This window comes from Portunus trituberculatus, chromosome 36 (genome assembly GCF_017591435.1).
Source record: "Portunus trituberculatus isolate SZX2019 chromosome 36, ASM1759143v1, whole genome shotgun sequence".
In the NCBI taxonomy this organism is placed as follows: domain Eukaryota; kingdom Metazoa; phylum Arthropoda; class Malacostraca; order Decapoda; family Portunidae; genus Portunus; species Portunus trituberculatus.
This window is the reverse complement of record NC_059290.1, coordinates 7,979,094-8,001,593: the sequence shown is the minus strand read 5'-3', so window position 1 is coordinate 8,001,593 and position 22,500 is coordinate 7,979,094. Positions and strand designations below refer to the sequence as shown.

Genomic DNA, 22,500 nt, shown 5'->3' with positions numbered 1-22,500 from the left:
CTTCCTCTTCGATGCCCGGCCGTTGAAAGTAAAAGGATTGTAAGTAAACCTGCACGCCATTGGTCGATCCCCGTGTAGTAGACAGCCGCTGATTGGCCAAGAGTGGGATGAAATTGAAAGCGGAGACTCATGAGTGGGTCTGGCGAGTGTTAGGGAGAGGGAGGAGGGAGGGGCGCCGGCCTCACACACTACCCTCACATATATAAGAAGCGCTAATGCAACTCACTAGCTTACTGTTGCTTTGCTTTATGTGTTATATACTTATCTTGGAGGGAAGGTTGTCAGGTAAGTGGCAGGCGCTGGTGTGAGGGACTCGGGGTACCAAGGGACACTGGCACTGGACTACTGACGAAGGGACTCTAAGGGCATCTCGGCTCCACGGTACATTGAACAGCTAAAAGGCTCTGGTGGTGTTGAAAGTGAAGGGTTTATCTCAAGGAAAGGTGTGTTTCTACTGACGAAGGAGGTGAAGGTGGACGGACATATGTATACCTGACGGAGGCGGTGAAGGGTTTTGTGCAGAAGTGATTGAATGAGTGATATAAAAGAAGAGAGACAAGAAGCAGACATGACGAGTGAAGTGTTGCTGTTCTACTGACGAAGAGGACGAGGAATGAAAGTTTAGCAGTGAGAGGAACGATAAACGACGTGTGTGTGTGTGTGTGTGTGTGTGTGTGTGTGTGTGTGTGTGTGTGTGTGTGTGTGTGTGTGTGAAAGGACGACGACGATGACGATACCGAGGAGAAAGGAGGAAGGAGGAAGGAGGAGAGCGCGACGGCGACGGTGATTAAGTAACAAAAAAAAAAAAGAGAGAGAGAGAGAGAGAAGAGAGAGAGAGAGAGAGAGAGAGAGAAGAGAGAGAGAGAGAGAGAGAGAGAGAGAGAGAGAGAGAGAGAGAGAGAGAGAGAGAGAGAGAGAGAGAGAGAGAGAGACGGAAAGACACAGGCGGAACACACACAGACCACCACCACCACAACCTGGGACTCGAACTAAGGATACAAAACAACAGAGACAAGCCCCTGACGAGACTCCTAACCCAAGGCAGGTGGCGGGGCAGCGGAGGGCGAGCGGCAAGGTTCCTACTTAGCGCTCAGCAGACAACATCGTTACCAGACACTGCTGACCTACTCCTGCTAACTCTTGTCTGACTAGCGACTGGCCCAAAGAACTACTGTCCCCCACTCTCCCTCTTACTACCCCCCACGACCCCAGCACGCCCTGGACACGCGCACAAGCCTCTCTGAAGACTAGGGCACAGGGAGGAACAACTGACGAAGGAGTGGAAGTCTTGTATTTTGAAATGTTTTGTATTTTTATCATTACAATTTTTCAAGGACCACAAATATGACTGCCTGGATTCTCTCAGGTGTTTTTATGTACTGGTGGCACAAACTCCATAAATTATCACTGGCAGGATGAATACTTTTAATATACTGATCATTTCCACTAATCTCTTTCACGAAGGCGAGACGAAACACGTAAGCATTAACGAAAAGGAACCAAACAACAACGCAACGTGTAAAATGACATTCTAAAAGGAAGGAAGCTCCCCACACTATCAATTTAACCCTGGCACTTAATTAACACACTCAAAAGGACGATTATTCTTTGCAACTGTGTGAAGAAAGACGTTAACTTGATAATTCGACCCTAAAATACACTTAAAAATACAAAAAGAAGAGAGAGAGAGAGAGAGAGAGAGAGAGAGAGAGAGTACTATCAGGTGAGGTGTTGCTGGGAAGACAGGTGCGTGTGGTGGTCTCACCTTACCTGCCTCACCTGGCCGCGTGTTCCTGGTGATTGTAATGTTATGATCTGGAGCACAGGTAACCATTTGGGGCACGACGAAAGGTTATTGTGTGTGTGTGTGTGTGTGTGTGTGTGTGTGTGTGTGTGTGTGTGTGTGTGTGTGTGTGTGTGTGTGTGTGTGTGTGTGTGTGTGTGTGTGTGTGTGTGTGTGTGTGTGTGTGTGTGTGTGTTTTACAAGGGCCTCGCTGATTTCCGATTCTGTTCGTCTCTTTGTATCTGTCTGTCTCTATCTGTCTAGCGATCTGTCTGTGTGAAATTCTCTCTCTCTCTCTCTCTCTCTCTCTCTCTCTCTCTCTCTCTCTCTCTCTCTCTCTCTCTGAAGTGTTACGCACGTTCATTCTGTAAAACTGATCAGGGAAAGCTGAAAAGACACCGCAGAGAAAACGAAATTAAATCTCTCTCTCTCTCTCTCTCTCTCTCTCTCTCTCTCTCTCTCTCTCTCTCTCTCTCTCTCTCTCTCTCTCTCTCTCTCTCGCTTCGTCCTAATGAGGAAAACAATTCTTCACTCTCTGCTTTCTCGTCGTGTTTATGAATGTGACTCTTCCCTGTTGGCGCGTTGAAGGCAAGCTAAAGGTGTTCACTGACGAATGTTAACAAAGAGGAGATTGTATAGGTGTATAGGTGTAGAGATGTGTCCTCCTCAGCTCGTGTCTTTCTTAGTGTGTCAAGGTAACTGTTTATTTCTTCTTTCGGGCTTGAGGTATGCTAAGGTAGAGTCTTTGGTCATTTTTCAGGTGTGTCAAGGTAGCGCGTCTTTTCATTTCTCAGGTGGGAGAAGAAAATAATGGTGGTCGTGATGGTGAGACAGACTTGCCCCATCATCTCTCTTGTTTATCGCCTCGTGCATTGTTTAGAAGCGTTCGAGACAATATGGATAAGCAAACAAACGTAAATTCATTGCCTATTGTATCTAATTTGCTGACTCGAAAGTAAAAAAAAAAGTTAGAAATGTGATAAAAAATAACTTGAATTATAAATGAGCGATAATACTGGCCATAGAAGAGTTTGAGACAATATGTAAATGCGAAACTAAAGTAAATTCATTGGCTTTCCTATCTAATTTGCTAACTTGAAAGTGTAAAAAAAGATTAGAAATGGAACAAAAATATAGAAATGTAAATAATAGAGATAATAATAGCCATAGAAGAGTTCCAGACGATATGAAAACGCAAAACAAAAAGTAAATTCATTGCCTATTGTATCTAATTTACTAACTCGAAAGTAAAAAGATTAGAAATAGTGGAAAAAAAAACTTGAATTCTGAGTGATGGAGATAATAATGGCCATAAAAGAGTTTGAGACAATATGTAAATTCGAAAGAAAAGTAAATTCATTGGCTACTCTATCCAATTTGCTAAGTCGAAAGTGAATAAAAGGTTAAAAATGTGAAAAAAACATTGAATTATAAACAAGTGAAAATACTGGCCATACAAGAATTCCAGACGATATGGAAACACAAACAAAAAGGAAATTCATTGTCTATTGTATCTAATTTACTAAGTTGAAAGTAAAAAGATTAAAAAATGGAAAAAAAATCTTGAAATGTAAATGATAGAGATAATACTGGCCATACAAGAATTCCAGACGATATGGAAACACAAACAAAAAGGAAATTCTGCCTATTGTATCTAATTTGCTAAGTCGAAAGTAAAAAGATTAGAAATGGTGGGAAAAAAACTTGAATTCTAAATGACAATGATAATAATGGCCATGACTTTTTTTTTTTCCTTGAGGTGTTACATCAACTTAAACAGAAAACGAAAATGAAAAAAAAAAAGTTAACATAAAGATTAGTGTTATCAAATATACGTAAATGAATCAAACTTGAAAAAAAAAAAACAGCACACACACACACACACACACACACACACACACACACACACACACACACACACACACACACACACACACACACACACACGCAGAGAGAGTCGGGCAGCAAGTGTAAGAATAGTAAAAAGTAAAAAAAATATTAATTTCTCCTGAGCGAGCCGAGTCAACCTTACTGAGAGAGAAAACCTGCTCCTCCTTGTCCTCTTCTCTCCTCCTCCTCCTTTTCCTCCTCCTCCTCCTCCTCCTCCTCTTCATTACTTCCTACTCTCCCTCCTTATCTCGTTAACTCCTTCCTCCTCCTTTAATTTTTTTTCTCTTCTTTCTTTTTGTTCTGCTCTTCTCTTTCTCTTTCTCGTTTTCCTCCTCTTCTCTTCCTCCTCTTCATTACTTCCTACTCTCTCTCTCTCTCTCTCTCTCTCTCTCTCTCTCTCCTTATCTCGTTAACTTTTTCCCCCTATTCCAATATTAATCCTTCTCTATTTTTTTCTTCTTTCCTCTAGTTATTCTCCACTTCTCTTCTTCTTCCTCCTCCTCCTCTTCGTTTTAAGTTTCCTAATCTGGCCTTCTATTCATCTCGTTTATTACTATTTTATCTATTTTCATTCTCTCTCTCTCTCTCTCTCTCTCTCTCTCTCTCTCTCTCTCTCTCTCTCTCTCTCTCTCTTTTATTTTTTCTTCCTTTTGTATCCTCTATCTCTTCTTACTTCTCTTTTTATCCTCTCCTACATTATATTCTTTATTCACCTTTCACTTTTTTATCTTCTTCTAAGTTTCTCTTTTTCTTGTTAACTCCTGTCCCATTTTCTTTTCCCCTCTCTTTTCCTCCCTTATCTTTCATCCCCCACCTTTCTTTTTCAATCTCTTCTTCTTATTATCCCTTTATTATCTTGTTCGTTTTAACCTTTTCCCGCCTTCACACCTTTCCATCCATTTTATATCCATCATCATCTTTTTCCCTGTTCTTACCTGTCCTCTTTCACATTTCCCTCCCTGACCTCTACCTGTCCTACCTATCTTCTTCATCAACCCTTTACCGTTCTATCATCCTCCTCTTCTCTTCGTCTCCTCCTCCTTCTCCTCCTCTTCCAAACCCACAGGTAAGCTCGCTAATTAATCAGGTACTCAGGTATGAAGCGAAACTCACCTGCGTGCTTAGAAATTCAGACAGACACACACAAATAGACGGACAGGTGGGCAAACAGACAGACAGGTGAGCAATGAAGTGTCGCAGGTAAATAAGGAGAGTGACAGCTGGCCTAAATAGATAAGCAGGATAAAAAATTAATCCATATGAAAAATATAAATACAAAATGAGAGAGAGAGAGAGAGAGAGAGAGAGAGAGAGAGAGAGAGAGAGAGAGAGAGAGAGAGAGAGAGAGAGAGAGAGAGAGAGAGAGAGAGAGAGAGAGAGAGAGAGAGAGAGAGAGAGAGAGAGAGAGAGCAGCCACGAAAGACAAAAATTAAGGAGAATGACGAGGATGAAATCAGAAAACATTGTGAAAAAAACGGAAACGGAAGTAAATATAAGATAAAAATTCTGTCAACTTAAAAAAAAAGAAAAAAAAAAACATCGTAGCTGGAAATACTTACGTTATTATGAAAGAAAATGGGTGGCCACTAATTTGACGGTTCTAATTCTTATAAAACTTTGTGAGAAAAAAAGATAAAATAAATAAACGAAAATAAAAAAAAAATACATGGATACGTATATAGAGATTTAGTCCTTAAGGTTCATTTTCTCGAAGGATACAAAGGCAAATTTTCTCTGAAGCGATTAAAAAGCCACAAACTTTTCCCTCAAGGTAAGATAATGGCTTTCCTAATCATGCTGGTCGGGGGAAGGAAAAAAAAAAAAGAAAAGAAGAGAGGAAGTAAAGCCGAGAGGAAAACAAATGAAAATATACGAGAAAGACGCGATGGGAGTGACTTGTCTTGAAATTTAATGATCATGAAGACGAGAAAATATATAGAAATAAAAAAACACACGAATATAAGAGAAAAAAAGAAAAAAAGCACGAAATTTTTATTAGAAAGTGGACAGAGAGAGAGAGAGAGAGAGAGAGAGAGAGAGAGAGAGAGAGAGAGAGAGAGAGAGAGAGAGAGAGAGAGAGACAGCTTTTCTTACCAATAAACAAACACAACAGATAGAAAGAAAGACAGGTGAGAGAGACAGGCGAAGAGGGGGCCAGGTAGACAAGATGGGGGGCTGAGGGAGCTTGGTGGGGGTCGGGAGGGGGGGCATAGGGACCGTCAGCAAACATATAGACCTATTTAGTCACTCTGCAGGGGGGCGGGCGGCTGGCAGGTGATAAACGAAGATGATTGGCTAGTTGGACAGGTACTCGAGCGGTGATTGGTGGAAAGGCATTGCTAAGGGACCAAGCTCCATCCCATTGGTCCACTTGATTTGGTGTTCCCTGATTGGTCTGTGCTAAAAAGAAACGTGTGTGTGTGTGTGTGTGTGTGTGTGTGTGTGTGTGTGTGTGTGTGTGTGTGTGTGTGTGTGTGTGTGTGTGTGTGTGTGTGTGTGTGTGTGTGTGTGTGTGTGTATGGGGAAAATAGAGAGTTGCAAGACATACATACACACACATACACATATACTTTGGGTTAAATGACTGAAAAATACATACATACATACATACATACATACATACACATACACATGAAGTTTAAGATAAAAAATATATGTGTGTTTGTGTGTAGTCATGTGTGTGTGTATGTGTGTGTGTAGATGAGCTGTGTCCGTACGTGAGAGTCCACACACACACACACACACACACACACACACACACACACACGATGCCATTGAAAGTGAAAGGGCCGGACCGTTACCTATACGTCTGGCAGCGGCGTGTGGCGGGCAGCGGGTTACCAAGTGTTGTACTGGACACTTGCAAAGGTATGCTGTCTGACCCCCCACCCTTCCTCCCTCGTGCTGGCGTGTTTACCTGTCTATACCACTACCATCCCCTCCAACCACCCCCAGTCTCTCTCTCTCTCTCTCTCTCTCTCTCTCTCTCTCTCTCTCTCTCTCTCTCTCTCTCGTCATGAATATAATTAGCTTGAGCGCAAGTTTGACCTCGACGTCCTGAGAGAGAGAGAGAGAGAGAGAGAGAGAGAGAGAGAGAGAGAGAGAGAGAGAGAGAGAGAGAGAGAGAGAGAGAGAGAGAGAGAGAGAGAGATGCTGGCTCCCATCTTAATCCTTTCATTCTTTACTTAAATTTCACTTTCACTCGAATGACTAGAGAGAGAGAGAGAGAGAGAGAGAGAGAGAGAGAGAGAGAGAGAGAGAGAGATAACGGGCTTTAATATGGTAAGAAAGTATAAAAAAAAGAAAGAAAGAAAGGGAGAGAAAGAGAGAGTTTTACGTCCTTAAAGGATGAAAAAAGGACCAGATTCTATGCAAAGTTTTAAAGCCAATAAAAGGAAAACGGTTCGTCGCTCTTAAGGGAAGTGGCGAGTCAATATTTGCTTATTTTCAAAGGTACAAAAAAAAAAAGAAAAAAAAGAAATCCTCAGTCAATTGTGTTATTTTGCAGAAGTTTGATAAAAGTGAAATAATAATGATAATAAGAATTTTCAGTATAAAGCGGTTATTTTTCAGTATAAAGCTCTAATTTTCTCTATAAAGCGCCAATTTTTTCAGTACAAAGAAGGAATTTTCAGTATAAACGAGTAAATTTTTAGTATAACGAGGAAAATGATCAGAATAAACCGTAATTTTTCAGTATAAAGCTGTAATTTTCTCTATAAAGCTGTCATTTTTCAGTACAAAGAAGTAAATTTTCAGTACAAACGAGTAAATTTTCAGTATAACGAGGAAAATGGTCAGAAGAAACAGCAATTTTTCAGTGTAAAGCTCTCATTTTTTCAGTATAAAGCGGGAATTTCCAGTATAAAGGTATATTTTATGGTTCTGGTCATGGATTGGTAGAAATTCTAGTCTATCATAACGAAAAACTGTCTTGAAAACCCTGCTAATCGTCTGTGTGGACTTTGAAACAGTATTTTTATATTATTCTGGTGATGGACTGGCAAGAATTCTAGTTTATCATAACGAGAAACTGTAATGAAAAGTTTGCTAGTAATCTCTGTAGCCTTGGAAAATTGTTGTGGTGAGAGAGAGCAAAGCGTCTCATTTTCAGAATAAAAGAGAGAAAGTTTGAGGATAAACGAGTCGATTTTATTTACATTAGGAAGAGTGTATGGAAATCAGAAGGTTAAATAAAGGCGAGAGTCTTCACTAGTTTCATCCCCACATAAGTTTCTGAAGCTGTATCAAATCACCAAACAGTAAGAATGAATATGAAAACGTGTCATGGTACTGAAGGGATTAATCATCTGACACTATCACTCCTTCCAAAGCTGGGTACTCGCACACGCACACACACGCACACGCACACACACACACGCACGCACGCACACTACACCTCCAAACACCCTTCCTAATGTAAATGAAACCGTCGAATCACACCGAAACTCATGGTAAAAAAATGCGTCCCACTACTGAAGGGATTAAGGAGTGACCTTGATAGGGGAGAAGCATAGGCAGGGAAGCACAGGGGGAGGGTAGAGAGAGTACTTTATATCGAGTACTTTATATATGTAACTGAGGTGGTTCGGGTGTGGTTAGTTCTGGGTGTCAGGTGGTCATTTCTAGTCATTTGCATCCCAGTGAGTCATTTATATCAGGCTTTGAGAACTCCACGAAGTCATTTGTCAAGTGTCATGGCGAGTGTGACTGTGTGATTGGTCCTTTTTTGAGTCTAGATTCTTTGTTCCCATTGGCTGGTGTGTCTGTTGCTCTTCTCTGATTGGTCCCTATGAAGTGTGTTCTTTGTTCTGATTGGCTGGTGTGTATGTTGCTCTTCTCTGATTGGTCCTTTGAAGTGTGTCTTTTGTCGTGATTGGGAGGGAGAAATGGATAAGGAGCTTTGTGTTTTTTTTTATGTTTTAGCTGGAAGTGTGAATAATTCGTGTCATTTTTAGTTGTGGATAAAAAAAATATATATATACAAAGAATTTCATATGTTAGCTTCACACAGTATAAAACGGTAATTTTCAGTATAAAGCTGTAATTTTGACTATAAAGCTGTAATTCTGACTATAAAGCTATCATTTTTAGTATAAAGAAGGAAATCTTCAGTATAAACGAGTAACCTTTCAGTATAAAGCCGCAAATCTTCAGTGCAAACCGATAAAGTTCCAGTGCAAAGCGGCAAATGAATAGAAAAAAAAAAAAAAAAGTAAACAAAGGATTTCATATACTGGCTTAAAATAGCAAATAATGTGTTTTAAGTGTTTTCTGAAGTGGTGGAGTGAGATTCTAAACAATTCATGAGACTTTCAGTGTTTGTATTGCGTGATGATGAAGCACGAAAGATTATCATTACTATTACTATTATCATTATTAATTTTTTTCATTCATTTTCATCAACACTTTTAGGCTTCAAATTAAAAAGGTAAAATAATGTTAATAATTCGTGGATTTTCAAGTGTTTGTCTTTTATAATTACAAACATGAAGGAATAATGTTTTTCTCCTTATAGTACATCAATTTTCGACACAAATTCTACTTAATTCACTGTTTTATTAAGTATCTATTTCGTGGTGGATAACTCGAAAGCTGCCCAGTGTTTTGTGAGGCGTTTGGCAAGAGGAGCAAACAACGGTAAAATAGAAAAGGGAGAGAAAAATATATGACAGATAAGTGTCACAGTGTTAAGTTAAAATGCTATACAAAAGCGTAAAATGCAAAAAAATAATAAAGAAAACTAAATGATGTGTAAATAATGAAATGAATGATCACACCCAAATTAAACAAATACACAAAAAGAATTATACAAAAAAAAAAACAGTGAAAGGAAAAAAAAAACTAAAAATGATATACAAAAGCGTGCAATAATAATAATAAAAAAAAACGAAAATTAGCTCAAATGCAAATGATGAAATGAATAAATAAACCAAAATTGAACAAATAATACAAAAAAAAGCTAGAAAAAACAGAGAAAAGAAAAAAAGTAATAAAAATTGAACTAACGAAACTGAAAAGACACGAAAGACAACATAGAAAATAACGAAGAAAAACTTACTGAAAAACAAAAGGTGAAATAGAGAACCACACCCAAATTGAACAAATAAACAAGAAAAAATGATAGAAAAAAAAGAAGACAAGATGAAAACAGCAACAAAAAAAATCAAACTAACGAAACTGAAAAGATACGAAAGATAACAAGAAAATAATGAACAAGACTAAATGAAAAAAAAAAAAAAATGAAATGAACAACTACACCAAAATCAAACAAATAAAAAAATAAAAGATGGAAAAAAGAGAAAAAAAAAAAAACTGCAATATTATCAAACTAAAACTGAAAAGATACGAAAGATAACAATAAATAGATAGAAATAGATAAACAAAATAAATCAAGCCAATAGAGAGACAGTAAAAGGAACAATCACGAAGCGGAATGCGTGATCTGCTTCATCATTTTACCGTCAGCGTGAAGAAAGGCAACTCTTGAATGCCTCGACGAAACATTGATCAAAGTATTACAAAGAAGACTTAAGACTGACCCAAATTCCAACACTACTCTCTCTCTCTCTCTCTCTCTCTCTCTCTCTGGTAACCTCATGGTATTAATCGTAGCACAGATAAAACAGACAAAACACACACACACACACACACACACACACACACACACACACACACACACACACACACACACACACACACACACACACAGTTTCAATTTAAAAGCAAGAATAAGAATACCGAACTTTCATTTTTGTTTACAAGGAAAAATTGTTACCTACATTTTAATATTTTGCACAATTTCTGAGTTTCAAATATGATTCAGTCAGTCAGTCAGTTAGTCAGTCAGTCAGTCAGTCAGTCAGTAAGCAAGTAAGTAAAGTAAATAAAGTCAGTCAGTCAGTCAGTCAGTCAGTCAGTCAGTCAGTCAGTCAGTCAGTCAGTCAGTCAGTCAGTCAGTCAGTCAATCAGTCAGTTATTCATAGAAACATTCATGCATTCAGCTAGTCCTACAGGCAGTCAGTTTGTCAGTCATTAAATCAGCTGGTTAGTCAGTCAGTCTGTCGAAAAAAAAAATTACAAAAACGAAAAGCGAGAAAACAAATGAGAATTACGAAAAAAAACACGAGGAAACACATTCACTAAAAGGAAAAAAGGAAAAGAATAGAAAAAAAACGAATACAAAAACAAAAAAAAACAAATACACAAAAATATCTGAAAAACAAAAAAACTCAACAAAACAAGACAAATCACCAAAAAATAAACATGACTATAGACGACACAATTCAGGGGACGCTGAGAGGAGGATCGGGAGTATAAGGGATCGGATCTTATTCTGAAGGGGATTGGATCTTACTGAAACACATTATATGGATTCTGATCGTGTTGTGTTTGGTCTTTGCAGGTCTCTCAGCCCAAGATGAGGGTGGTACTCTTCCTCCTCGTCATAAAGGTAAGAATTGGCGAGTCATTCTCTCTCTCTCTCTCTCTCTCTCTCTCTCTCTCTCTCTCTCTCTCTCTCTCTCTCTCTCTCAGTACTTGATTATTTATTTATCTATTGGTTTGTCCTACTTGATATAATGAAGTATATTTTCCTACTACTACTACTACTACTACTACTACTACTACTACTACTACTACTACTACTACTACTACTACTACTACTACTACTACTACTACTAATACTAATACTGTACATTTTCCTATATTTCCTGCATTAGATACAAAAAAATAGCATGAGAGAGAGAGAGAGAGAGAGAGAGAGAGAGAGAGAGAGAGAGAGAGAGAGAGAGAGAGAGAGAGAGAGAGAGAGAGAGAGAGAGAGAGAGAGAGAAAGGAACGTGTGTCTGAGGTTAATAAGCAAGAGTCTGGTGAACCTGCTTGTCTTCCTCCTCCTCCTCCTCCTCCTCCTCCTCCTCCTCCTCCACATGCTAAAGGTCCCTCGTCTGGGCGCGCGCCGGCCAGACTGATGGGAAGGGAAGCTGGAACAGGGATGGGAAAGGAAGAAAGTCGAAGGAAGGGCTCCCTGTCTCTTTTCCCTGACGGTGTGCAAAAAAAGGAGAGAAAAAAGGATGGAAATGAAATGGAATGTAGGAGAGGAAAGGGATGTGAGGGAAGGAGGGAGGGAGGAAGCGAGGGAGGGAGAGTAGGAAGGGTAAGAGATGAGAGATGAGATTAAAGGAAGGAAGGAATGAAGGAAGGAATGAATGAAGCTGAAGGAAGGAAGAGGGAAGGAATGAAGGAATGAAGAAAGGAAAGAAGGAATGAGGAAAGGATAGAAGCGGGAAGGATAGAAGAGGGAAGGAAGGAAGGAAGGAAGGAAGGAAGGAAAAGCTACAAGGAAAAATGACATAAGCAGAAAAAATAATTAGAAAAAGATGAGGAAAACTAATAATGAAAGGGATAAACGAGAATGTGGTAAGGAAGGAAGAAAGAAAGAAAGAAAGAAAGAAAGAAAGAAAGAAAGAAAGAAAGAGAGAAAGAAAGTGAAGAGTGAAGACAGACAGACAGCCGATACACTGCAGCAAAAAGAAGAAAGGAAAGGAAAGGGAAAAAATTTGCGGTTGAATCTTTTTTTTTTTTCCTTAGAAGTCACGAGAAGGAAAAAAAAATGTCTAGCTTTCTTCTTCTTCATTATTATTATTATTATTATTATTATTATTATTGGATTTTTAACATTAGAATTTTGTTTATATAATTTCTGGATTTGGAAAGTCTGTCTGTTTGTCTGTCTGCCTGTCTGTCTGCCTGTCTGTCTACTTATCTCCATTTGTTTGCATTTATTTCGTTTATCAATCTTTTGTTTACCTATCTGTCTGTCTGTCTGTTTGTCTGCCTGCCCATCTGCCTCTTAACCTGTTTCACTCTGTTTGCATCTGTCTGTCTGTCTATTTACCTGTCTTTCTGGATCTGTCCGTCTGTCTGTCTGTCTGTCTGTCTGTCTGTTTCTCTGTCTCATCTTCCTCAACTGTGATAAATTTAAAAGAAAAAATATCTTACTACTACTACTACTACTACTACTACTACTACTACTACTACTACTAATAATAATAATAATAATAATAATAATATTTTTATTACTGCTGCTACTACTACTACTACTACTACTACTACTACTACTACTACTACTACTACTACTACTACTACTACTACTACTACTACTACTGCTACTATTAATACTACTACTATTTTTACTACTACTACTACTACTACTACTACTACTTTTTATTACTACTACTACTACTACTACTACTACTACTACTACTACTACTACTACTACCACCTTTCTCCTTTACTCTCACGAATGGATGCACGACTATACATTTTAACGACCTGCCCACGACTCCCCCACGCCTGCACACCTCCACCTATCCATCCGCCCCACCCCCCCACCCACGGACACGTAGAGGTCAAATTCCAGCTCAAATCTCTCTCTCTCTCTCTCTCTCTCTCTCTCTCTCTGGGAAGCTTGTCTGGCAAGTAATTGAGAACGAGAACGAGAGCGAGAGAGAGAGAGAGAGAGAGAGAGAGAGAGAGAGAGAGAGAGAGAGAGAGAGGAGTGTAAAAGCAGAACCGTAGGGCGTAGTAAAAAAAAAAAAAAAAAAAAAAAAAGGAAGGCAAGGAGAGAAGGAGAGAAGGAGAGAAGGAGGAAAGGAGGGAAGGAGAGAAGGAGAGAAGGATAGAAGGTGCGGATGAAGGATAGATTAAGGAAGGGCGACTAGGAGGCACGCTGCGGCTAGGAGAGGTGAAAGTCTTGACCAATGGCGTGGGGGACAGGAGAGAGAGAGAGAGAGAGAGAGAGAGAGGGAGAAGCGCCCCCCCCCTCACCCATCCACCTTACCTGTACCTGACACCTGCATTCGTTACCACAACTAATGGCAGTCTTCAGGGTATATTTAGACAGGTAAAGACAGGTAATACAAGCAAGGATACAGATGATAAAGTTATGTTTCCTCTCTCTCTCTCTCTCTCTCTCTCTCTCTCTCTCTCTCTCTCTCTCGTTTAGACAGGTAAAGACAGAAAGACAGGTAATACAGGGAAGGATAGAGATGATAAAGTTATGTTTCGTCTCTCTCTCTCTCTCTCTCTCTCTCTCTCTCTCTCTCTCTCTCTCTCTCTCTCTCTCTCTCTCTCTCTCTCTCTCTCTCTCTCTCTCTCTCTCTCTCTCTCCGTCTCGGTTACGTGTGTTATGCCTGAAATGTACAGACTTCTTTTCATTTATCACCTCTTCTTCTTCTTCTTCTTCCTTTTCTTCTTCTTTTCTCTCACTTTTCCTCCTCCTCCTTCTTACCATCTTTCTTTATTCATTTTGTATTTATCTCTTGTTCCTTCAATCTGTTTGTGTTTCTCTACCATGTACTTTCTTTTCTCCATCTTTTCTGTTCGTTATATTCCTTCTCCCTCTCCTTCTCCTACCCCCTCTCTCTCTCTCTCTCTCGCAGTCCACTACCCCCCTAAGGTACACTATTTAAAGGTCAGGTTTAAAAGCCCCACCGATTGGACATGATAAGGTGTAAGGTGGGATATATTAATGAACCTTTTGTACGTACCTTCATCTCTGCCGTGCGTGTGTGGGGCCTCTTGTCTCACTCTCGTCCCTCTTCCATGGGTTTGCTGCCCCGCCTGACCTTAAAGAGTGAGAGAAAGGTCAGGTTTAGTGTGATTTGTTTCGTTGTGTCCGTGTTTTTGAGATGTGTGTGTGTGTGTGAGAGAGAGAGAGAGAGAGAGAGAGAGAGAGAGAGAGAGAGAGAGAGAGAGAGAGAGAGAGAGAGAGAGAGAGAGAGAGAGAGAGAGAGAGAGAGAGAGAGAGAGAGAGAGAGAGAGAGAGAGTAAAAATAGGTATCGTTAATCAGAAAATAGAAAGGACATATAAACACCACCACCAACACCAACACCAATAATAATAATAATAATAATAATAATAATAATAATAATAATAATAATAATAATAATGGTAACAACACCAGTAAATCACTAATCTCACAGCAATCTAAACAATCATCATTTTTTTTTCTCTCTCTCTCTCTCTTCTATTCTTACACCCTCCGCCATCTTGATTATCCCTCCTCCTCTCTCTCTCTCTCCTTCCTCCCTCCCTCCCTCCCTCCCTCCCTCCCTTCCTCCATCCCTCCCTCCCAAAATAAAAAAAAATTACGATGTTTATTCAGTAACTCGTATCAGTGTGTGTTCAAATGTTTGTATCAACTACTGTGCAACTCACCACACACACACACACACACACACACACACACACACACACACACACACACACACACACACACACACACACACACACACAGAACCAGCTCACCTACACCTCGATGAGACAGACAGACAGACAGACAGACACTTCCGCTCAGCTCACCTGTGATGTGGCCAGGTGAAAGTGAGGAGGAGGAGGAGGAGGAGGAGGAGGAGGAGGAGGAGGAGGAGGAGGAGGAGGAGGAGGAGGAGGAGGAGGAGGAGGAGGTGATGGAGAGGGGCTTTAGTTAACTTGAAGAGCGAGGAGGAGGAAGAGGAAGAAGAATAGAAAGAAGAGGAAGAGGATGAAGAGTTGGAAGAGAAAGAGAAGGAGGAGGAGGAGGAGGAGGAGGAGGAGGAGGAGGAGGAGGAGGAGGAGGAGGAGGAGGAGGAGGAGGAGGAGGAGGAGGAGGATAGTGAGAAAGAGAAGAGAAAAAAAGTATTATTATTGAAAGGATCAAATTTCCATATTACACTGTTGCTAATTTCGCCTCTACGGTTATTTGTTTACTTCATTCTTCATCTTGTTTGTTGTTTCGATCTTTGTGCATTATTTATTCATTTATTTGTTTATCTGATTACTTTTGGCAAGAAGAGAATTGCTTATCCAGTTTCCTTTATTCATCTCTATCACTCATTTGATTCATTCATTAGTAAATAAAAAATAAAAAATCTCAGTTCTAGAGTTCATAAGTTCGAATGAAAAATAAGATTAGTAAATTTTTGAACGAAAAGTAAGATTAGAAAGTTTTGAACGAAAAGTAAGATTTGTATATTTTTGAACGAAAAGTAAGATTTGTATATTTTTGAACGAAAAGTAAGATTTGTGTTTTTGAACGAAAAGTAAGATTAGTAAGTTTTGAACGAAAAGTAAGATTTGTATATTTTTGAACGAAAAGTAAGATTTGTATGTTTTTGACGAATAGTAAGATTAGTAAGTTTTTGAATGAAAAGTAAGATTTGTATTTTTATTTTTAAGTAAGAGAGAACAATTGCAAGTTCCCAATTAAATAACTTGAAAGATTATTTAGGTAAAGAATCAACATTTAACTTCGTCAGCAAACTTGTAGAGGATTTATAAGCTTATGAGTGGAAGGAAGCAAAGCAAACTTGTAAACAAATTCGTTGTTTGTAAAAAGAAAAATAATGAAAATAGAAAAAAGCTTATTAATAAATCTGTAAACAAACATATAAGTAAATTAATTGTCAAAATTTTTAAAGACTTTCATATACTGCTCGAAAATTCGTAAAGAAAGCTTAAATTTTTGAAGTTTATAAAAGAAAAACAAAAAACAAAAACAAAGACATTCCTAAATAAAAAAAACAATAGTAAACAAACTGTAAGAAAGAGAAAATAAAGAAAACAAATCTCTCACTCTCTCTCTCTCTCTCTCTTAACCCCTTCAGTACTGGGACACATTTTTACCTTGAGATTTGTGTACCATTAGACCATTTTATTGACATTAGGAAGGGTCTATGGAAGTCAAAGGATTAATGGCCACAGTCTTCACTATTTTAATCCCCCACATAAGTTTCTGAAGCTGTATAAAATCACCAAATAGTCACCAGAATGAATACAGAAATGCGTCCTGTAACTGAAGGTGTTAACTCTCTTTCTCTTTCCCCTCTCCTCCATCGTCAAGACATATCTCTATTTTCACATATTCTTCTCGTTTTCTTGTTCATTTCTTCCTTCTTTCTCCTCTTCCTCTTCCTCTTCCTATACCTCGATCTTTCCAAACTCCTCTCGGTCTTCAGGTTACGTTCTTGTGTTTAAAATCCTCTCACGTTCCTTCACTTTCATCCGTTCTCCTTCCTTTCACGAGCAGCTTCACGAGTCATCACTTCTGCTCATCTTCATTATCACTCATCTCAATCGTTCACTTCCTGTTCTTTGTTATCTCTTTTCTCTTCATTTAGTTTCTTTTTTTTTTCTTTCTATTGCTCTTCTTTTTTTTTTTTTTGTCGTTTCTCTATTCATCCTATTTTTTTTTTTTCTCATAATTTTTCTTTTTTCTTTTTCTTTCTATTCCTTTTTCATCTGTTCTCTGCTTATCAATCCTTAGTTTCATCCTCTTTTCTTATTCATTCTTGTTCATCCCAGTTTTCATTCATTATTCCTTATTATTTCATTCTTATTTATTCCATTTTTCTTTATTTTACTATTTCCCTTCTATTCCTCTTCATTAATTCCTAAGTTTTTCAATAGTTTTCATATTTTTTCTAACCATTCCTCAAACTTTTTTTTTTCAATCATTCTTTTCCTTCGTTTTCATTCATTATTTTCTCATTATTCGCCTTAATTCTCCATCTTTTAATACTTTTCCTCAATTCATCGCTCCATTTTCTCATTTTCCTTATCGCACTTTCTTTCCTATCACCTCATTCATTTTCTCATTCCTTGTTTATTTATTCTTCATCCATCTCCTCCATTCTACGTTTATCTGTCGTGTCTGTCCCTTCCTCTCTTCTTCCTCACGTTCATTAGCATTTAATTCTCATCCAATTCCTTCCTTAAATTCTGGAAGTTATAATTATTTCCTCCACGGGTGACCTCCCCTTGCCCTCTCCCCGTCGTCCTCCTCCTCCTCCTCCTCCTCCTCCTCCTCCTCCTCCTCCCTTCCCTTCTTCCTAAGCACTTTCTCTCCCGTCACCACCTTGCTAACCTCCCCCTCATCTCTCTCTCTCTCTCTCTCTCTCTCTCTAGTCTTACCTCCTTCCGTCTCTCATTTCTCATATTTCTCTTTCATTTCTTTATTCTCTCTATTTCTTTAACTTTTTCTCCTTCTCTTCTTTCTATATAAGACATTCTCTCTCTTTATCAATCTATCTCTCCTTCCCTCCTCCCTCCCCCTTCCTCTCAACACCTCCACTCTACCCTATACTTTCATCTCTCTCTCTCTCTCTCTCTCTCTCTCTCTCTCTCTCTCTCTCTCTCTCTCTCTCTCTCTCCCATCCTCATCCTCCTCCTCCTCCTCCTCCTCTTGCAGCTCCTCCTCTTCCTTCTTTTCTGCTATCAACTTCTTCTCCTTATCCTCTTGTCTATCTTTCCTCTGACGTGTATTCTCTCTCTCTCTCTCTCTCTCTCTCTCTCTCTCTCTCTCTCTCTCTCTCTCTCTCTCTCTCTCTCTCTCTCTCTCTCTCTCTGGTTTTCTTCCCTGACTCTATTTCTTTTCCTTTCATCCTTTCCTTTCCTATTTCTTTATTCTACCTTCTACTATAATCATTCTCCTCTTCTTGTCTCCCCCTCTCCTTCCTCCTCCCTGTAATTCATTCTCTATTCTCTCCTCCCCTTTAGTTCACTCTCCCTCCCTGTCATCATCATTTGCATACCCACACCACATTTATCTTTTTTTCTCTCTTTTCCCTCTCAAGGCCTTAACCATAAAACAGGTATTTTTTTCTCTCTCTCTCTTCCTCTCGGGCCAATATCTTAATTAAGTTTACCTGTAATTGGGTTTACCTGTATAATGGAGTTTACTTGTACTGTCGAGCTTACCTGTATAATGGTTCACCTGTGGAGGTTTTAAAAGATAGGAAGGTTTTATTGGGTTTGTGAGGTTAGGTATATGAAGGTTAATGCTTGGGGGGCTTGAAAGTTGGACTGGTTGAAAGGAAAGTGAAGGATGAGATTGTGTGAAGAGTCTAAAATAATCGTGTTTGTTTTTCACTGTTTTTTTTTTTTTCCTATTCTCTTCCTCAATCTGATCTAACAGTGCAGTGATGAATTGTGCAGTGAAGGATGAGATTGTGTGGAGTTAGTGAGATAATCGTTTTATTTTTCAATGTTGGGATTTTCTTGTCCTCAATCTGACCAAACACTGCTGTGGTGAGTGATTTAGTGAATCCTTTTTGTTTTTCTTCTTTTCATTCTAAGTATCGTATAGACTTTTTTTTTTTCAGATCATCAATTTATCATGACTTGAGAGAGCACACTTTACTTTACCTGACATGACTAACATCATCTAATCTTGCCTCATTTCACACTGCCTTAACTAACCTCAACTCACCTAACCTTCGTTCATCTCACTTCATACCACCTAACTTACCTTCATGTCACCTCAGCTAACTTAACCACACCTCACCTAACGCATCCTCACTTAACCTAAGCTAACTTAACTTAACCTAACATTTCCTTACTACATCTCTCCTCTCTTTACCTCACCTCACCTCATCTCACCTCACGTCATCTAACTTATACTAACCTCACATTTCTTTCCCTCCCCTAACACCATTTCAACACACATTACCTAACACCTTACCTACCTTAAACCTAACCTCACATTTCCTTACTTCTAAATTACATCTTTCCTCTCTTCACCCCACCTAACCCAACCTCACCCTATCTAACCTAACATCTCCTTCACTAACACCATTCTACCACACGTTATCTAACCTAACCTAACCTAACCTCACATTTCCTTGCCTCTTCTGAACACGTCTCTACTCTCTTCACCAAACCTCACCTCACCTCACCTCAAATTTTCCTTTCCTTCTGTACACCATTTCATCACGTCTAACTTAACCTTAATCTAACTTAACTACAACTAAACCCTCTTCTTACCTTCGCTAGCTTAACCTTCCCTCACCCCCCCTCACCTCGCATCAGCTCACCTGGCCTCACCTGCGCCTAATTAATCCCTAAACGACCGTCTCAATAGCGCGGGCCGGCCAGGGGTTAAATTTCCCAATAAACTTTCTCCTGCAGCCGCGTCAGTAGCACATTTTCTATATCGCTGTAAGGCTGAGGCGTTGAGCATCTCTGGCGTAACATTAACCAACTCTCTCTCTCTCTCTCTCTCTCTCTCTCTCTCTCTCTCTCTCTCTCTCTCTCTCTCTGCTATCTCCCTTCTTATCGCCCGTATGCCGCCGTCCGCCCAAGTAGAGCCGCTTAAGGAGGTGGGAAGGGCTACACACACACACACACACACACACACACACACACACACACACACACACACACGTTCATAAGCCCCGGTTCGATCCTCTTAAAAAATTATTCGATCTTGATGTGAGAATCTGGTTTGCTTCTTTTCGCTAACGTGTTTCGGTGCTGATTCTCCCCCCCCCTCTTCCCTCACCCCCAACCAGCACCTTCTCCCTTCAGCCCCCCACACCCACGACCCCCTTCCTTTCATCTCTTCTATTCTGTAAGTTTAATTTTCGTTGGGTTTTTTTTCTTTTCCTTTTCTGTTTTTCTATTTTCTCTTTTCTCTTTTCTTTTTTTTTCTCTCTTCTCTTTTTCCATATTTTCTTTAATTTATCTATTTCTTTTCATTTGCTTATTTATTATTTATTTGTATTCGTTGCTTTTATTTCTCTCTCTCTCTCTCTCTCTCTCTCTCTCTCTCTCTCTCTCTCTTATGTTTACTATCATGTGTTTGTTTATCTATTTCCTTGTTTTTCATCAATTTATTTACCTTAGAAGAAGGAAAAAGAGAAATGAAGAAGGGAAGAGAGAGGGAAGAAAGATTAAATTATATAAGAGGAAATATGATAAGAGAAAGAATGAAAGGGAAATATGAGAAACAATGAAACTATATATGTACACACACACACACACACACACACACACACACACACACACACACACACACACACACACACACACTCTCTCTCTCTCTCTCTCTCTCTCTCTCTCTCTCTCTCTCTCTCTCACCAAATCAAACCTAGAAACGAAAAAAAAAAATGAGAGAAAAAAAGAAAAGTGAAAAGAAAAAGAAAAATAAATATAAAAGAAAAAAGAAAGAGAAAAAAAGAAAGACAAAAGAAAGAAAAGAAAAGAAAATGAAAAAGAGAAAAAAAAAAAAAAAAAAAAACTGCCACACGCTTTCTGATGTGTTTGGTGCAGTGGGTGGGTGAGGCAAGATGGCGGGTGTTTATGGTGTGGTAATAATGGGCGGTGTGGCGCGCCTGATGACAGTCCAGGCGGCATTACGAATCAAAATGACCCTCAGCTGATTAAACCGGATTGAAATTGATGGTTGTACAAAATCCTTTATTGCGTCTGTTATGTAATCGCTTTTTTTCTTCTTCTTCTTTTCTTCTTTTTCTTTTCTTTTCTTTTCTTTTTCTTTCTTCTTCTTTCATTGTGTCTATTATGTAATTGATTTTCTTCTTTTTCTTTTTCTTCTTTATTCTACTTTTTCTTCTTCTTCTTCTTCTTCTTCTTCTTCTCCTTCTTTTTCTTCTTCCTTTATTGTGCCTTATGTAATTTCCCTTTTTTCTTCTTGTTTTCTTCTCCTTTTTCTTCCCTTACTGCGCCTTTTTCTTCTTCTTCTTCTTCTTCTTCTTCTTCTTCTTCTTCTTCTTCTTTCTTTCTTTCTTTCTTTCTTTCTTCTTCTCCCTTTATTGCGCCATTTTTTTTTCTTCTTCTTCTTCTTTTTGTTCGTCTTAAGTAATTTCCAGACTTCAAATTTTTTTTCCTCTTCTCATTCGTCTGTTTCCTTGCTTTTATTATTCTTTTCCTTCTTATTTCTTTCCATTCTTTACTTCTCCTCCTTCTTTAACTTTATATTTCTTTGTTTCCTCTCCATTCTTTTCTGTTTTCTTTTCTATTTATTCAATTTTTCTATTTTGTTTTACGCTATTTCTCCTTCTCTTCCTTCATTCACTGTTCTTATCTTTCATTTCCTCTTATTCTTTCTTACATTACCTTCCTATTCCATTTTTCTTCAGTATCTTATTTCACCTACCACTCTCTCTCTCTCTCTCTCTCTCTCTCTCTCTCTCTCTCTCTACGTGTCACCTGTGAGAAAGTAAGCCACTATTTATTGCATGGCTTAGACAGGTTTGTTTCAGGTGAGAAGGGAGGGAGGGGGGAGTGAGGGGCCGGTAAGAGGGGAGGGTGTTTGTAGAGAGGATGGGGGACGGTGGGGGGTTGATGAAGAGGGTGGGAAAGTTGATTAGGGTATAGATAAGTCTCTCTCTCTTTCTCTCTCTCTCTCTCTCTCTCTCTCTCTCTCTCTCTCTCTCTCTCTTCATTTACTCATATTCAATTTAATTATTTCTTGACATTCTTCCATCTTCATCATTCCCTTTTCTTTGTTTTTCCTTTTTTTCTCTCTCTCTTTTCCTTCCTCCTGCATTTAATTTATCTTTCCTATCTCCTCGTACATCTCGTTTTCTTTTCTCCTCCTCGACAAGTCCGTTTTCTACAAGGCCATAAACTGAAGGAGAAACAAAAAACAAAGAAATAAAAAAAAAATAAAAAAAAAACCACTTTCTTCGTGTGTAAATCTCTCCGTCACAAAGAGAGAGAGAGAGAGAGAGAGAGAGAGAGAGAGAGAGAGAGAGAGAGAGAGAGAGAGAGAGAGAGAGAGAGAGAGAGAGAGAGAGAGAGAGAGAGAGAGAGAGAGAGAGAGAGAGAGAGAGAGAGAGAGAGAGAGAGAGAGAGAGAGAGAGAGAGAGACGTAACACCATGACGCAACACACACCAGTAGCAACACATCACAATCAAAGCATTGTTGCAAAGTTTATTTCACCATATTTGTACACGACCTAAAAAGGATAAGACTCCCTCTCTCCCCTCACCCTCCCCTCACCCTCCCCTTCCCCTTCCCCTGCTTCCTCCCCCTTCACCTGAG

At 39.1% G+C, this 22,500-nt stretch overlaps 1 protein-coding gene and 1 long non-coding RNA gene across 13 annotated transcripts in view; one reads left to right on the top strand and one right to left on the bottom strand.

Moving 5' to 3' along the window:
- Positions 1–22,500, bottom strand: part of LOC123513488 — a 141,962-nt gene that overhangs the window by 16,259 nt on the left and 103,203 nt on the right. Inside the window, exon 3 of the long non-coding RNA XR_006677377.1 lies at positions 14,224–14,301. This is a non-coding gene — a long non-coding RNA (uncharacterized LOC123513488). The remainder of the gene's footprint in view (positions 1–14,223; positions 14,302–22,500) is intronic.
- Positions 241–22,500, top strand: part of LOC123513485 (mucin-2-like) — a 115,315-nt gene continuing 93,055 nt past the window's right edge. For all 12 annotated transcript variants that reach the window (XM_045270682.1, XM_045270675.1, XM_045270674.1 and 9 more), the window contains exons 1-2: positions 241–285; positions 11,079–11,126. In XM_045270682.1, the coding sequence (XP_045126617.1) occupies positions 11,094–11,126 (33 nt within the window). In that variant the 5' untranslated portion in view covers positions 241–285; positions 11,079–11,093. The remainder of the gene's footprint in view (positions 286–11,078; positions 11,127–22,500) is intronic.